The 18,850-nt window shown below is 35.7% G+C and overlaps 1 protein-coding gene across 2 annotated transcripts in view; it reads right to left on the bottom strand.

The window, feature by feature from the left end:
* LOC122514272 (lachesin-like) overlaps window positions 1–18,139 on the bottom strand; it is an 81,997-nt gene extending 63,858 nt beyond the window's left edge. Inside the window, exons 1-3 of one of the 2 annotated variants that reach the window (XM_043630986.1) lie at window positions 17,685–17,796; window positions 16,901–17,369; window positions 16,351–16,554 (exon numbers count right to left, since the gene is read on the bottom strand). In XM_043630986.1, coding sequence (XP_043486921.1) covers window positions 16,351–16,552 — 202 coding nt within the window. In that variant the 5' untranslated portion in view covers window positions 16,553–16,554; window positions 16,901–17,369; window positions 17,685–17,796. Of the gene's footprint in view, window positions 1–16,350; window positions 16,555–16,900; window positions 17,370–17,684; window positions 17,797–18,108 lie in introns of those variants that run through there. The other variant, XM_043630985.1, reaches the window with a different exon arrangement.
* Between the last annotated feature and the right edge of the window lie 711 nt (window positions 18,140–18,850).

Genomic DNA, 18,850 nt, shown 5'->3' on the forward strand with positions numbered 1-18,850 from the left:
CTTTCAATATAATATAAAAAATATATATATAATTTATAAAAATATTACACTTACAATATGATATAATCATCACTTTTTCTTTCAACTTTATACAATAATAAACACGCACACGTTGCAGTAAGAGTGTGGTTGAAAAGTTTTGAGCTAACCACCATGAATAGGGTTGAAAAATGTTGAGTTTGATATACATGCTCTCAAAACTTATTTATATATATATACTATATGGGGTTATCCTTCGTCGTAATTTTCCAACCACGAAATGAAATTCCATCGTACTCGTAGTGTCATAAACGCGAAACGGACGTATTTCGGGGGGAACATTAAAGCTACGAGAAAGGACAGACTCTTTACGATCGGATTAATCGTTACTGTATTCGCTCTGGAATATAACGATCCAAACGGGATATACTTAATCTACCTCGATATACTCCTGAGATCACTAAATTCGTCGAATACCGGCGTTTCGATATACTACTTCGTCCTAACCTTCTAGAAAGCTGTTGGTACAAGTGGCTATCGTGAAATTAATTAAAAGCAATCGACTCCTTGGGACACACGTAGGAAGAGGAGACTGTCGAACCCAATATAAATACATACATACATGGATACATACATTATATATATACATATATAAATACATATGTAAGTAAATATATACAAATAAGGGGGTGTAGGAAACAAACGCGGTTTACGCTCGATCACCAACATTGGAAGACTAATTAAAGTCCGGGGGTGTGTGTTCGTCGTACGATTAGTACCATCCGTTCACTGACTGAGTAATATCTGACGATGTAAGCAAGAATGTGAGAGAGAGAGAGAGAGTAAGAGAAAGGAAATAAGAGGTAGATGGTGAAGTGGAAGTGAAAACCAAGACAAGAAGGTTAGACCATGTCGAAAATTTCTCCAACGGCGTAACCTTACACTCCGAGGGATTTCTCAATTAACCGAATGGAATGTATGATGAACTACTACTACTACTACTACTGCTACTGGAAACGGGAGAAATGTTTAAAAGGAAAACTCTATGGGAAATGGAACGGAACGAGGAGGAGGTGTATCTGTGTGTATGTGTCTATATATATAGGGAACGTCACAGAGAAAGAAAGAGAGAGAGAGAGGGATAGATGGATAAGGAGAATGAGAGAAAGTGAATGAGAGAGAGAGAGAGAGAGAGAGAAGTGACAGCTCATCCAATGGGACTTTAAGCTCAAGACGTCAACGGAGTTTAGCGAAACGGTTAAAGGAACGACCTAACGAGAAGTCCCATTGTCCCAACGGATAACTTTCCCCTCCATTAACCGGTCCACGCGATATGCTCCCCGATGTATCAGGAAATCCCATAAGAACAAATTAGCTGAGCTCTGACCTCTGTCACGATACTGGCAACGATCCATAGAGAGAAGAGAAAGATATTATCTCCCTGTTTCCTTCTCCTTTTATTTTATTTCTTTGTAATATACTTTGGAGAGAGAGAGAGAGAGAGAGGAGAGGGAGGGAGAGAGAATAAAGTTGTCAGTGGAATGGCGAGATGATTATTTCATAGTCCTTTTCCTTTCTCTTATTGAAAGAACATGTATATAGTTATTCTGGTTTTTTAATATTGAATGCTTGATTTTGTTCAATCTTTTGTCGAGAGCTGTAATATCTTCTTATTTTTCTTTCTTTTTGTTTTAAAGAAAAATTTTGATTAAAATATGATATATTGTTTAGTACTTTTTCTTTTTTCTTTTATTCGTATATGAATTGTTTAGGCTGCTTGGTAAAATTGTAATTATTTATATTAAATGGCTTAATATTTATTTCATAGAGAAATATTCCCATTGAATGAAATAAATATTATTATTGATAATTTAATAAATATATTATTTGCAATATAAATTAAATCAAAAATGTATATATTATCATTAATCTACACAAATCTCTATTATATAATATATATTTATACTGTATTATTTACAAAGATATCGAATTGTTTGAAATAAAATAAAATGCTATTCCTATATATATTAGATAAAGTTACTTTATGTGTGCTTTTATTGCAATTTAGGAGCCTGTAATTTGGTAGATTCATATTCGTTCAGTCATTGACGAGCTAAAAATATCGTTTATCTCTTATCATCTTTATCTCTCTCTCTCTCTCTCTCTCTTCTCTCTAAAGCTATTCTGCTCGTCTATAAATTACGTGTCTCATCGAATATGCTACGCTTCCCAACGTAATAACAGCGCGTTATCTTTCTCAAGCGCTAAATGCAATATACCTCATACCGTTCCACGTAATTTTATCGAGCTCGACGTAATCCGTCCTCCTCCTGATCTCTCTCTCTCTCTCTCTATCTCTCTCACACTCTCTTCGTCGTTTTCTGGTTCTCATGGGATTCAAAACGGTCTCTCCCGTCTATTGGAGTTCGTTCGTTCGTTCGTTCGTACGTACGTTCGATTATATAATATTTATATCGAAAAATGGTCAGTTTTGAACGAGAGTATATTATACCAAATTAAATCCAAAGCTTGATCATTTTCTTTTGAATCAAAGATAATACGATTTTCCAAGTATATATATATATATATTATAATAATTATTAAATTATACAAATTCCATGTTACACGAAGATAAAAAGAAGTCTAATGTAAACGTATTTAAATCTACAATCTACGTATTTAAATAATCGTATAGTCTATTGTACAATTGATAGATAATATGAAAAAAATCAGACAAAAGTCAACACGCGATACGAGTAAAAAAAAATCGTATAATTCGTTAATTAGATGTATCTTTAACTCTCCGGCAGGCATCTCCTGGTTACATTTCGTTCCGTAAAGAAAGAGAAGAAAGAAAAAAATCGAAAGAGAGGTAAACTCTGCTTAGTTTGGTAAATTTAAGAGGAGCAAAAAAAGAAAGAAAAGAAAAAGGAATAAAATATAAGATGCTTTAGGCATCATCTTTCGGATTCAACCGCATCGAGGTAAGCGTGAAGAAACCTACGAGAGAAAGCAGAACGAATGCGAACGAATACGAACACGAATACGAACACGAATACGAAAGAAAGAAAGAAAGAAGGAAAAAGTTGGAAAGACCGGTCGAGAGATAAGATAAGGCAGTGAGTTTAGCGAGAAAAGCCGAAGGAAAAGGTACCGTGCGGAGAAACGTTTAACGCTTCTTTCCATTAACTCGTCGACACCGTTGCAAAGTCTTCCTCTTCTTCTTCTTCTTCTTATTTTTTTACTTTTACTTTTACTTTTTCTTCTTTTCTTCTTCTTCTTCTTCCTTTAACGTTGCCGTTCGTCGTCAGAATCGTATCGCGGAATCCCCGAGGAAGGAATTAGGCAAAGGGCGCATTTCTAGACGTGGCGGGAACTTAAAGGAGCACGAGACCATCTGATAAGCTCGACCACCTGGCTCGTATTTCAACTTCACCTATCCTTTTCTATTCTACATGCAACTATTACCACTACTACTACCATTATACGTGTCTTCTATCTCTCTCTCTCTCTCTTTCTCTTCTCTCTCTCGGTTGGAATTGTCCGCCACGGTACGAAAATCCCCACATTTTCCACCCTTATCATCTTTTCTCTTCGTAAAATCGAAGAAAAGGGCCCGTTATATCTTCCGTGGCAAATAAACGATCGAGGTTACCAATTCTCTTTCGAGAGAATTGAGAAAGAGAGAGAGAGAGAAGGACGACGTAGAAAATTAATTTCAATGATCGTAGTCGAACGAGAATTTAAACGCCACCGTCAGATTATTCCTCTTCTTTTTCTTTTATGTTTTTTTTTTTAACTTTAATACTATTTTCTGTTTGAAAACAAATCGAATATAATCGGGGTGATGATGACGTTCCTTCGATTATCCTTATTTAATTTGTTGATTCGTATCATCTAATTGATTTATTTCCATTTAACGAATTGTCATATCTATGAGGAAAACAAAAAATATTAATCGATTTACAGGATAAATTATATTTAACTGGAAATTTTTACGCGTTCTACGTATCAAGGTGTTAAACAAAATCACGAGACATAAACGGGAGATATAATTTTGATTATAAGAAAATAATTGTGCAATCTATTAAAACAATATCCGTCGATCCTCTCGTTGCATATAAATCGCAATAAAATTTCTATGGTAGATTGCGAATTTTGGATACCGAGGTACCGCGCCCGCGTATGGTGTTAACGTATGCCCGTAAACTTTAATCAAGAAAATTAAAAAAAAGTAGTGACATTAATCTGATAAAAGTTGCAAAACTTTGAATTACTTAGAAACCCATTTGAAGTTTTAACCTAAGCTGCGATAAAACAAAGCGTCTAATAATCAAAGACAAAGAAGCGAGATTAATATAATAAAAGATTGAAACTTTTAAATGGATCGTCTATCTTTCTCTCTCTCTCTCTCTCTCTTTCTCTCTGTATGAATACATTTTAAGTCATTCCACTTAAATCGTTATTAAAACAAAACAAAAATCTAATCACGAAAATCGTTCAATTCTCGATCGTTACAAGAAAAATACATTCCAACGAACATAACATTTCGCGATTCGATTTAATCAGATTATAGAGAGAACAACACTGGTTGATAGTATCCCGTCATCGGTTGAAAGAAAGAACAGAAAAAAAAACGAAAATCTCCCCCAACTCCTCATCCGCCCGCCCCCTTCCCCCGACAGAAAAAAAAGGAATAATCGATAGGTTGATCTAATCGTAGAGGCTTTAGATGGCTTAGGGAATACCAAGAGGAATCTTCTCGTAGAAGAGTCTCTCCTCGATGCAGGGTAATTCGAGCGAACATCGATTCCCTTGTCGCCGAGTTAAAAGCCGGATCGTGCGAAGAGCTCCTGCTTCGATCGAACGTTCAAATTTTTTTAGGTTAAATCTGTCTTACACCTATCCCCACAATGTCCTATACAACTTCCTATCCAACATTCGATGCCAAACTGAATAAACTGGAACTCTCTCTCTCTCTCTCTCTCTCTTACAGATTTTTTTCTTTTTCCATCTCTATCTTTTATTCTCCGATGTAATACAATTTCCGATATTTTCCGTTTAGTGTGTTTCCCTTCGCGTTAACTCGACAATTCATATGTGTGTTTGCGAGTGTATATGTGTTTATACTGTGTATTACGAGATACATCAATTTTTCATACAGGATAGATCTATCTCATTAAAGTAGTATAAAATAGTATCGGATTGTATTGGAAACTTCCTGCCGATAAATGTCATTAATATTTAATCAACTTTTTTTTTTCCCTCTCCTCCATGAAATTGGAAAAGAATCTTTCGAGAGCGATCGGATGTTAGAACGATTTATATAGAAAAGTAATATCAACCGAATATACGTGGGTGATATTATCAAAATCTTTGTTTTTGTTTTTCTTCCTTTTTTATTCTTCAAATAAAAATCAATTTAATCGAAAGAAATGTTTGTTACGTTAGGTTATACGTTATATGTTTTTAAATTAAGATCAAAATTATTCAACCCGATCCGCGTACAGTTTATTACAAATATAACGATTAAAATAATCATTTACTTTAAAATAACAATTAATAATAATCAATTTCAAATGTAATAATAATAATTAAAAATTATTCAATTAAAAGTATATACAGATATATATATAGAGAGAGAGAGAGAGAGAATATTTATTTGCTGATCCATTAAATCGACGCAAGGTATCGGGGGAAAAACCTCGAAATAATAATAATAATAATAAATTTGTCGAAAACCTTTCCAACGAGTTCAACCCAATTTCTTCCTAACCCCCAAAATATACGTTCCAACAAAATATATGTTACGAGAACTAATAAAGTAATATACTTTATCGAAAGGTACAGAGATACGTTCTTTAAATAAATAAATAATATCTTCCTTGAGAGGTAGAAATTGAATGAAAAAAAAGAAAAAAAAAAAAAAAGAAAAAGAAAAATTTGCCAAATATAACGCGAAAAATCGAAAGAACAAAAAGGAAAAAGAAAAAAGAAAAAGAAAAAGAAGAAGAAGAAAAAAGAAGAAGGATGACAAAAAATACACGTCAATCGCATTTCTTCTACGGTTAGGCGAATAATCCTCATAACCAATCGTAGTCACGCCGATGGGATTTCAACGGTGGTAGAATTGCGGTCGTTACACGATATCAAAGGAAGGGCGCTATCGGAAACGCGGCGAACTAGTAACGAGAGAAAGAGAAAGAGAAAGAGAAAGAGAAAGAGAACAAAATCGAGTGAAAGAGAGAGAGAGAGAGAGAAAGAGAGAGATAGGATAGAAGTTTTATTCCGACGTAGGCGTTAATCTTGTAATTGGGACAGACTCAATCACCGGACCGAGTTTTGGCTCTGGCGTTCTTTCATCGTTATCCGCATTCTAATATAGCTGTCGCTGTTACCGAGAACGAGAGACTACTACTACTACTACTATTACTACTACTATCACGACGAGTAACAACCACCACGACTACGAGATATTCTGGAATTGCAACACTGATGTAACCCAAATCAGTCACTCCTGCAATCGTCGCTTCGACCGATATGTGTTGCACGATGAAGAGGAGGAGGAGGAGGGGGGGAGGAGGAGAGGAGGGAGTACTATATGAGGTCCGTAGCTACCCACCAACTGGGTGAATATACTGGAGATGAAGGAAGGGAGAAGAGAATTGGGTGGGAGGGGGGAGGAAGAGGAGGAGGAGGATGACAAGAGGAATGAGGAAAGGAAACAAGAAGAAACGTGGAGAAAACGAAGAGGATGTGCTACTGCAACTTGGTAAGGATGGGTTGAAACTGTACAAGAGGAAAACGAGTGAAAGATGAAACGAGAAATAGAGTGTTTGTGTGGGTATGTGTGAGTGTGTGTGAGAGTGAGAGAGTGTTGCTGGTGTAACGATAGGAAAGGCAGGGAAACGTTGCAGGGAGAGAAAACGTGCGAAACCTCGGGCGAAACATCACGTTCGACCTCACATCGAACCGGAAAATTGTACGGCGCGCGAAACAGACTCGGACCAATTTTTTTTTCCCTCCCCCCCCTTTTTTCCTATATCTATATCCCTCTCTCTCTATCTCTCTCTCTCTCCTGTTCTCGTGTTCAACTCCCCCCCCCATTCCACCTCGTCCTACTATCCCTTTTACCATCCCTTTTTTACCCCACCCTTTACTCGCTTTTTTATCCCACCACGTTTCGAATATATCCTCCTACGCGTTTCATATACAGCAACCACTGCGAAACGAAAATATATGCGATCACAAGCCTTTCCCCCTCCCCCCCCTCTACGTCCTCGTCCTCGTCCTCGTCCTTTTGCTTCTGCTCTTCTATGTTTGTTCGTGGAAAAAACGAAACTAAATTTTCGCGGGAACGCAGAAAAATTGCAATCGAGATTTCAGCAACGGCTTTGATCGCATACATTTGTATCGGTTTCTACGTATTTTCGTCCTACGTTGTATCAACGAATACGATTCCTGTGTATAAATTACCAACTAGAAAAATAAAAAATAGGTATAGGGTATATTATGGTATATTTTGAGAAAATTAGCAAAAATATGAGGGAGTCGGATAAAAACATTAAGCAATTAGAAACGGTAAATAAGAATTTTATGCGAATCTTTCGTTACAATGTTAAATGAGTTTTTGTAAAATTATCGAAGAAGAAGAAGAAGAAGAAGAATTTATAGGAAAATTTGTAATCATCTTCAGACCTATTTTTAAATAAATTCGTTCATTTTGTATAAACGTAACGCCACCACTAGGAAAAGTTCTATTATCGTAAAATTTCCACACCACGTGTGTATAAAAAGTTCTTCGTAAAATGATTTATGCATTCCTTTTTTTTTTTTTTTCCATTTTTAACATCTCGATTTCACGATTTTTCGTTTTAGCACGGTGAAAGAAAGGAAAAAGAAAAAAAGGAAGAAAAAAATGATTTTCTTTTTCGATTCTATAAAAGGTTTGATTAAAGGGAAACGATTGCATTGACAGCATTACCACGAATTTAAACTTCTGATATTTCGGGTAGATCGTCGAAGGAAGAAGATAAAAAGAAGGGAAAAAAAGTGGACACACGTATACGTACACACACACATACACATACATGCTCGAATTTAATTCATAAGCCTGTAATCGTCCGAGTTCAACTAACGAGTCTATTCTCTCGAGCAATCTAAAGGCAAAACTTTCATTGAAATCTAAAATTATCACCGTCGCGATGTCAACAGTTTCTTTGCTTTTTTTTCCGTTTTTTTTTTTTCTTTTCTTTCATACTCCTCCTTCTTTTAAACTTTAAACCGATATGCAATTAAACGCGAAAACGTATTAAATGGGTATCGTTTAAACGAAATATTATCCTGTCTCGTAATAAAAACAACTATACTCCTCTCTAAATCGATAATAAATATTAAGACAACATTTCGTGTTTTTTTTAGTTCATCGAACTAATTCTAGAATTAAAGTTCGCAAGATTAATACGAATGGAGAAAAATAAAAAAAAATAAAAACACAAAAAAACAGTAAATAAAAAACAACAACATAGAAGATTTAACGTAATCGTTCGAAAAAGTATCGATCAATTATGTTGTTAACCGTAAATGCGTACGATAAATTGTACAGTATGATCAAAAATTCAACTCGCGTGTTCTATATCAAAAGCTCGTGAAGTAATTAACGCAATGATCGATCGGACCAGTGGTGCTGACCCTAAACGAAATAACTTGAGTTCTTCTCGACAACAAAACATTGTTCTTGTTTGTGTTACCCCGTTGTTCGGTGTCCTTAAGCTTTCTGCGAATTGGACGCGTGGGTGAAAGGGTTACATGTGGTTTGTTCTCTTGCCGTTGCTAAAAGAGGGTTCGTTAATTGACAACCAAGAGAAAGAGAGAAAGAAAGAGAGAGAGAGAGAGAGAAAGAGAGGATGATTAATTATAAACAATTAAATGTTATTCCTTGTTGTAGAAATTAACGTTGAACTCGTGTTTAGTAAATCAATTGAAAATTTTATTAATCGTATTGATTTGTCGAACGATTAACTCTTATTTAAACCCCCTCCTCTCTCTTTCTCTCTCTCTCCCATTGAAACGTGAAAAAAAAATCCTTGAAAATTTGATGATTCTCGTATGAGTATTCATGCGATAGGATCGGAACACGTCATACACGGTAACGTTGATTAAGTGAAGGATCGATTAGTCGAAAGACAAATATGCCGAAGCATCGATTATTACTAACAACGAACCACCTTTCCCAAGTATAACCCAACGCAAATTTATCCATCAAAAGAGATCCATTGTTTCTAAAAGAAAAAAATAAACATATTAATATAAACTTCATAGATAATAATTATTGTCATTTTATTATTACGTTTATCGATACATCCTATGTAATGTATTTCGTGTATTATTCTATTTGTAATCTACGTTTATGATATATTATTATCATTATTATTATCATTATTATTAACAGATTGCACCTCATTATCATGCTCGATTAAATGTATTTAATAAAAAAATAAAAGAAAAATGTAATATATCCGTACCTATTTATTTATTAAACGATTTAATTATTTTATGGTTATACTATACGATTTAATGTTCGGTGATATGAGAAATAATTTGTCGACGTAAAAAAAAAATAGAAAAGAAAATAAAGAAGAAGAAGAAATGCTTTATTCCGGATCGACTTTCGATTTCGGACATGTATCCAGGATCGTATACCTCGATCGAGGATTAAATTTATCTTCCTCTAACGTACGATCTTCAACGATCCTTTCGGAAACGATCGTTCTTTCGGCTCTTGGGATAGCACCTAGGGTGAACGAAAGATGACAGTTTTGCGATAAGATCTGACGTAGCGGAAAAAGACAACTTTATCCAAACGTTAACCTTCTCTCTATAAATATCAAACTATTTTTCTCATAGGTTTATTTTAAAAGTATCCGATCACGTGTTTGATATTTATTACCCTACAAACTTTGACATATTTTTTTTTAAATATAATCACGTAATTAATTAAAATAAAATACACGCACATAAACACACAAAGAACGAATTAACGAACCGTTCTATTCTCGTTGTTATTCAAATATAAATTTATATTATATATTATTTTATATTACATTAAGTTAATATTATATATATATAGAATATTAACAACATTTTTTCTTTTTTTTTCTTTTTCTTTTTCTTTTTTTTTTTAAGTGTAACAATAAATAAATTTTAATTATAATTCTGCTGATAGATTCGTTTACCCAACGAACATTATACAGTAGACGATTCTCGTATAACGAGGATTCCTATAACTCTTCGAAGATATTGCAATTACCGTTCTCGTATAACGCGCGAATCTTCCACCAACAACTACTACTACTACTACTACTACTATCAGCTGCACAATCAAATGTTGCAATTTGATATACATTTAAAAATTAAATTTTATTTTATTTTATTTTTTCCTTTTTCTTTTTTCCTTTTTTTCTTTACTAATTAAACATTGCATCGTTCTCTCGGTTGTCGGCAATTTTTAATGAGATTGCAATTTGATCTATCTATAAGGTATCTGCTTTTATTACTACAATAATATACGTAATTATTTCTAGTACTTTGAAAAATCAATGTTCTGTTTATTAGTACCGTTATATCTGATCTACTTCAACAGATCAAATATCAATTTCATACTTTAACAACTACACAGTCTATCGTAAATTCTTATATTACCTAATGAAAATATGTAATTCAATCTATCCTATTTTCTCTTCTAATTATTTTTTTTTTTAATCATACCTCAAACAAGTAGTATCGATATACTTATCTCACGAATTCATTCATGAATTTCACACGATATTTTAAACGATAAAATAAATAATAGAATGTAATAGGATAAATGAGAAAAAATTAAAATATGAAAACTATTCGTTCTAGTTACTAATAACTACAATTCAATTTGATCGAGAATATCTCCCCTCCCCTTTCTCACCCACCCTCTGCCTACCCCTTTCCAAAGATGTTCGAACGATGATCGAGAGGAGTAACAAAAAGCTTAGGATAAAACTATCGAAACTTTCCAACCATGTGGGTTATAATATCTAATGAAAATATGTAATTCTATCTATCCTATTTTCTCTTCTAATTATTTTTTCTTTTAATCATACCTCAAACAAGAAGTATCGATATACTTATCTCACGAATGAATTCATGAATTTCACGTTTAAACGATATTAAGGAGAAAAATAAATATAATGTATTAGGATAAATGAGAAAAGATTAAAATATGAAAACTATTCGTTCTAGTTACTAATAACTTACAATTCAATTTGATCGAGAATATCTCCCCTCCCCCTTTCTCACCCACCCTCTGCCTTCCCCTTTCCAAAGATGTTCGAACGATGATCGAGAGGAGTAACAAAAAGCTTAGGATAAAACTATCGAAACTTTCCAACCATGTGGTTATATTACCTAATGAAAATATGTAATTCTATCTATCCTATTTTCTCTTCTAATTATTTTTTTCTTTTAATCATACCTCAAACAAGTAGTATCGATATACTTATCTCACGAATGAATTCATGAATTTCACGTTTAAACGATATTAAGGAGAAAAATAAATATAATAATGTAATAGGATAAATGAGAAAAGATTAAAATATGAAAACTATTCGTTCTAGTTACTAATAACTTACAATTCAATTTAATCGGGAATATCTCCCCTCCCCCTTTCTCACCCACCCTCTGCCTTCCCCTTTCCAAAGATGTTCGAACGATGATCGAGAGGAGTAACAAAAAGCTTAGGATAAAACTATCGAAACTTTCCAACCATGTGGTAATATATAATATAATACATAGATTACTCTCTCTAAAACATTGTTCGTGAATTCGTCGTCCTTAAAATCGAGGTTCGGTTTTAAACGAATCGACGTCGAGAAAGTACGTACCTACGTACGGGTTCGCGTCATTAGCGCTTACACTAACTCCCATTAATTCTTTCATTCGGCAAAAAAGGGTGATCGATCGTTTTCCCTCGTTCTGGTGATGGGTTAAAGGGAGTTTAGTATATCTATATACCTACGTTTGAAAAAGAAAGAAAGAAAGAAAGAAAGAAAGAAAAAAAGAAAGAAAGAAAAAGAAAAAAGAAAAAGGGGAAGGGAAAGAAAGGACTAGGTGGAGGGGGATTGGGGGGTGGTTAAGAGAGGGCAAATAGGTAGAAAACAAATCGTTCTGTCAGCCGGTGTGTACTACGCGTTCTTCTAGCGAATCGCAAAATTCATACTCGACGTTGGAAACTAGAAAGTTTTCTTAATAACGAATTCCAACGTCTGTTAGCCTGTCTCCATTGTGTAAGTAGGTCGGTGGTACCGCATACGATATCGTAGTAACAACCGGCAGATTGTATCTCCTTTACGATTACAATTGTGCTTATTTCATCTCTGATTTGACTTCTTCCTGTTTTACTTTTATTATTATTATTATTATTATTACTATTAGTATTATAATTTCAAATCATTTTTCGATATCAATCAAATGTGCGTCTAAACGAAATGAAATTAAATGAAATTTCATTTGAATATTATCTTTTTCAATTATTAATGTTAATTATAATTTGTTAGAATATACAATTATTTGTACTTTCGTGATTCGTTAATTAGTTTTGTTGTTGTTATCGTTGTTAATCTTTCAAACGTTATTTTATTATAATGTTATAAGACATAGAGAAAAGCAGAAATGCGAAAAGCAACAGCAACAGCGACAGCAGCAGCAGCAGCAGCAGCAACCCCTCTGCTAATTCACAAAGAGAAATAATATACGTGTCGTGTGGTAACGCGTGTATTTGGCATATAGTATGTATCTCCTGGTTCTCGCACTTGCAGGGAACAAGTAAATACGTAACGTTGACGCATCCAACACGTCGTAATACACGTGTGAGCCGTAAAAAAAAAAAAAAAACATAATACGCGAAGATTCATTTGTGTATGTAGAGTATACGTTAACGAACCCACGTACCAAAACTATATGATTATAGAAATTTTACGTATTTGTTATTACACATCATCAACAACAACAAATATCGTAACGCTTGCTTGCCGATTTATCGTAAACACTCGAAACTATCGAAACTATCGAAACAAATTTTCCAACGATATATATCGTTCTTTTTTTTTTTTGTATCGAACCTAAAAACAAATTGATGAATAACGAAAATTTTCAAGATTTCAATAACTTTTAACACTCAAATACTTGTAATACTTTTAATACTAATAAATATATACATATTTTATAAATATTCCGTTTCCCTGAATTTACGTAAAAGTTTCAAACATTTTAACCGATAATGTAGGGTGTTGTATGCATGTGTGTACGTAAATGTATGAGTATGCATCGCTTATTCACCATTCTAAAAAGAAAGAATGAAATATAGTGAAAGGAATGTTTCTAAGATTGCCACTCGATTTTGGAAAATATAGTGAGCAGCGTCACATGGTGCATCTTTCTTTCCTTCTTTCTTTCTTTCTTTCTTTCTTTCTTTCTCGCGAAGGTAAAAAGTGTACCAACGACAAAATCACTTTTTGCCTGGTGAACTAAAGCGTCGAAGGGTTGAACGATCGCCACGGGGGACTCGAGTGCTTGGAATTCTTTTTCTCTATTTTTCTTCAACCCTCCCTCGTCCCCTTCCGCCCTGCACTTTGCCTCCTATCACTCTTTTTCTTTCTTTTTCTCTATGTTTTTTTCTTCCTCCTCTTCTTCTTTTTCTACCTTCGATAAATCTACGCTCGTCCTTACGAAAGCTTAAACGTTCTTTCGCGATAATTTTATTCTATCTTACGCGCCCTTTCTTTCTCCTCCTACCCCTCTTTCCTCTACCCTTCCTCTCCTATTTTTGTAATATATTATTATTTGTCAGATAATAGTTAACATTTTATTTTTGTATATCCTCGAACGTGTTTTACGAAGTTCTAGTAAAACAAATTATCGGGGAAGAAGAAACGAAAAAAAGGAAAAAAAAAAAAAGAAAAAAGAAAAAGAAACGCAGATATACCCGTGAATATTTAATTACGAAGTTATAACGGAGATATATCAAAATTATAAACGACTAGTTTCTTGTTATCTGGTTACTGCATGCAACTCACAAACTCTCTGACAAATAATAGTTGAAACAACGTTTTCATGCTGAATCAAACAAGAAATTAGTCATTTATAATATGAATAAGTTTCTTCGCAATTGCAAATAACTTTGCGATAAAACATTTACAATTCCATATATTATCATAAATAACGCGTTTGTTATTATTTTGAATCGTGGAATCTAAACGATAACGTTTTTGATGGAATACAAATTGACGTATATACTGTACACACGTAATCTCTATGCATATGTGTGTGTGTATGTGTATATATATATATATATTTAAAAAGTATTTTTTAATTCAATCGATTTGTCTTTTATTCAACGAAAAAACGACACTTTCGATTACGTAGAAAAAAAAAAAAAACTAATACAATTCTTCGATGTTTAATTGTCGTTGAATCGATGTTAACTGGTCGTTTAAATTTCTTCACGGTTCGTTGCTGGCATAGAGGTTTGTATTCACGCGCCAAGATTTTAGCCGGTAAAATTGCCGAAGAGGTGACAGAAAAATAGTAAAATAGAGATACGCGAAGAGAGAAAGAGGAGTGAAAAGAGAGAGAGAGAGAGAGAGAGAGAAGTTGGTTCCCATCGAAAAACTATCAAATTTCGAGAGTGCAGTCGATAGACATTTACCAATGACACGTCAAAAATTCATTTTGCATCTTTCAACTTGTCAATACATATTTACCATACGTGTAAATATAGATTTATATTGTTATTTTCCCAATATTATTCGTCCGAATAGAAGAGGAAAAAAAGAAAAGAAAAAAGAAAAACAAAACTAAAAGAAACCAAAAAAAAAAAAACTGCATCCTTATATCTCATTGAAATCGTTATCAACGCACAACGCAAATGCGATTTGTCATTTAACGATTGTTTTTACCCGCTTTTAATTCATCCCCGAGCCAGTTATTCTCTCTCTCTCTCTCTCTTTTTATCCCCTCCCACCCTCCCATTTTCTACATTTAATTCATTTTGATTCGTTCGAAACTCAAGCTCTCGCTACCCCACGTTCACGTAGCACAAGCGTTATCCCATTCGTACAATGGGACTTTGATTATCCTACGTGAATTAGAATGAATAAAAAATCCTCAACCGTGGCTATTTTCGACGTACATACGCCCACCGATCTGGATATCTTCTTCTTCTTTTTTCTTTTTTTTTTTTCTTTTTTATTTCTTGTTCCCTTTTAGACAGGTCAATAATCCCAAGGATGAGAATCAGAGCAAAAAAATTAGAGAGAGAGAGATAAAGGATACGACAATTTTAGCTCGTTGTCCGTTCACATCTTTCAAATTGGACCATTTTACTATTCAACGAAAGATGTTCTATATATATATATATGCATGTGTATGTGTGTGTGTAGACTTCATATTTGGAATCATCCTAAATGCAAGTTTAAAACTCTTCACAACCTCTGACGCGTTTCTAGACATTCGGTTTCATTTCATTATTTTGAAACATTTTAATACCTGAGGAACTTTTTAAATCATAAATAAAAATGAATAAAAATTACAAATGCGTTAGTTGTTAATGAAATGAAAGATTATACTACGTCCTTCTCGAAGAGATTTAAAGAATATGTTGTAATTAATGTATTAATAAGAATTATAATAATAATAATAATAATCAGATAAAATCCTTTAATTTAACATACTAGCAAATGTAACAATTTTCTAAACTTTATCAAAAATATCTTACTGTAGATAAAGATAATCGAAATTCTTCTTCTGTAAGCATCGATAAAGGAAGAAAATATCTAATCTTAGATCGGATCCGTGAAATTCGATAAGTCGTGAGCAAACGTCAAAATTGTTCGACTCGAGAGAGAGAGAGAAAGAGAGAGAGAAAGAGAGAGAGAGAGAGTTTCTCGTCAAAGAGATGAAAAGGAATTCTCTCATGCACGAATTACCAGGAACAACGTAACTTTCTACCTTTCGCTGGTTCTGTATCCTATCCTATAAAGAGTTAAACTATTCGAACTATTTGGAATTCTCGTTGCTGATGTTCGGCACGTTCTTTGGGGGGAGTTTACGAAGAAGAAGAAGAAGAAGAAGAGAAGAAGAAGAAAGGCTCTTTTCTATCCGACCGAAGTCAAAATACCAGCAGCTCAATAATCAACAAACACAATAACGTTAATCGCAAACGATAACAAAGATTAATTAGAATATTATTAAAGGTAAATCACATAGGGAGAAAATATATATGTAAACGAATGAATGCGAACGCACTGACGAATCTTAATTCAACGAATATATCTTACTAACCTGGATGAAATGCAGTTTTGCCGGAAGAGACGTGTCCAACGGCAGGATAAGCGGCAACAACGGTGTGTCCGATCCCATCGAAGCCGAGGAACGTCACGAGGATTGTCCCTAACACAAGGATCATCTGGACAGTCCTGTCACCTTTAGCGTCAAACTCGACGGTACGAGCACCAGGAGAACAACGACGAGTTTTCCCACTCATTCCTGAGTTCAACACTTTATATAGACACTCGAGAACGAACAATTCACCGATCCTCGAGAGCAGTACAGGAGGACAATGGGATTTAAAATTGAACTATACGCGTGAATAATATAGAAAATGAAGGAAGAAGGAGGTACGAGGAGAGGGTATTGGGAAGAAGGGGAAAGGAGGGAAAGGGGAAAGAGGAGGAAGAGGAGGAGGAGGAGGAGGAGAGGAGAAGGAGGAGGAGGAGGATAGAGAGAGAAAGTAAAAAAAAGTAGAAATAGAAATAGGTAAGGAGACGACAGATTAAACGTTCTCTTTCTTTCTCTCTCTTATCTTCCCCTCTTGCGTCTCGTATTAGCGCACCTGATGTCGCCTGGAGCGCCTTCTGCGTGCGTGGCACGTGCTCCGAGCAACTCTCGGCCAAACGACTCCGCACATCTCCTTCGCCGCTTATCTTCGACTACCTCCACGAGGAAGTAAGTACTACGCGGTTAACCTCACCGCACCACACACGCTTTTCTTCCAGTTTCCCGCTTGGAGTTTCCCGCTTGCTTGCTCTCTTCTTTTCTTCCTCTGCTTCCTTGCTAGTTTCCTCGTTTGCTTGCTTGCTTGCTTGCTTGCTTGCTTGCTTGCTACCTTGATTGCTTGCTTTTGCTTTCAGCCCCTGGCGCTTCGAGTCGAGCACCACGCACTATTACTTTCTCTTCTACCGCTGAGATACGAGAGTTTCAACAAATAGTTCGAGAAATATGTACTACGTGAAAACGATGTGACACGAGTAGAGTAACGTGATAACCACGCGAAACGTTACACCGAAGTGGCGGAGTCAACTCTATAGCCCCAAGGTCACGAACACACGATAATCAAAAACACGTTATATCCCTCTCTGTGCTGTCCGTCCTGAAGAGAGAGAGAGAGAGAGAGAGAGAGAGAAAGAGAGAGAGAGAGAGAAGTGATAGATGGATAGAAACCAAAAAAGAAAAATTTCAAATAGAGAGGCAGAATGAGTAAGAGAAAGAGAGAAAATTGAAGACAAATAATCCCAGAGACTTTTATCAAAATCCTCGCGCAATGTTATTAAAAAATAATACAAGAACGATCGGGTAAAAAAAAAAGAGTTCGTTATAGCTTGTAGATCTCGCAAGACTTGAGGACGATGATGACGAGAGAAATCCTCGGCCTTCATCCACCACTCGCCGCCTCCTTTTCACTCCACTTCACTCCTCTCTTCTCCTCTCCACTCCACTCCTTTCCTCTCCTCTCACCACCACCACCGCGCACACCACCTCCTCCTTCTCTCGAGACCGGTCCTGGTCCCTCTGTCCCGGGCCGTAGACTGCTGCCTGCCTGCTCTTCAAAAGCCTCGGAGTACTGAGTACGCTTCGCGATCCTCCACCTCCAACTCTGGAGCACAAGCCGCCACCACCACCACCACCACCACCACCACCACCACCACTGCCAACCGCCGTCGATCTCCTCTCCTACTCCAGCCTGCCTACCTACCTACCTACCTACCTACCTACCTACCTATCTACCTACCTACCTATCTACCTACCTACCTACCTACCTACCTACTACTACTATCATACTCCTTCTCTACCTACAGGAAAGACCACCCTCCGTTACTTGCCGCCGATAAACTTCGTACGGGCATCCCCTTTCCTTCTCTTTCTCTTTCTATCTATCTATCTATCTATCTTTGCTCTTTCTCTTTCCATCTATCTATCTTTTCTCTTCCTCTCTATCTCCCTTTCTCTCTTACTCGCTCGCTCTTTCTTTCCACCTCGCACCCTTCCCTTCTTCTTCCTCTCCTGCAGGTAGAAAGCCGTCGCACGGGGAAAACGTCTCCCTCCCGGCGCAAGCGCCAACGAAAGCTCGTGCCCTGATGCCCGGGCACTGCTGCTGCCACTGCTGCTACTGCCGGTGTTGTTGCTGCTGCCACTACTGCTACTGCTGCTGCTGCTTCTGCTGCTGCTTCTACTCCTGCTATTGCTCTATTGCTACTCCTGACTCCAATTCTCTATCTATCTCTCTCTCATCCTCCACTACCGTTCCGGAGATCGACTCTCTTCTTCTCTTTCTTCATTCTTTTTCCCCCCTCTTCCCGTTTCTTTTCTTTTCTCTCATACCTCCCTCCCTTCCTTCCCTCTTTCTTTCTTTCTTTCATTCTTTCTTTCTTTCTTTCCAGATGAATACTTCCTGTTGACTACTTTCGCAAATTTCACTTCCGATACTTTCCGAAGCGATCTATCGATCTTCCAGATTTATTTTCTTTTTTCTTCTACCATAACAATCCCGAACTACTCGAGTGTT

The sequence above is a fragment of the Polistes fuscatus genome, unplaced genomic scaffold, assembly GCF_010416935.1.
Source record: "Polistes fuscatus isolate 324 unplaced genomic scaffold, CU_Pfus_HIC Scaffold14, whole genome shotgun sequence".
Taxonomy (NCBI): Eukaryota; Metazoa; Arthropoda; class Insecta; order Hymenoptera; family Vespidae; genus Polistes; species Polistes fuscatus.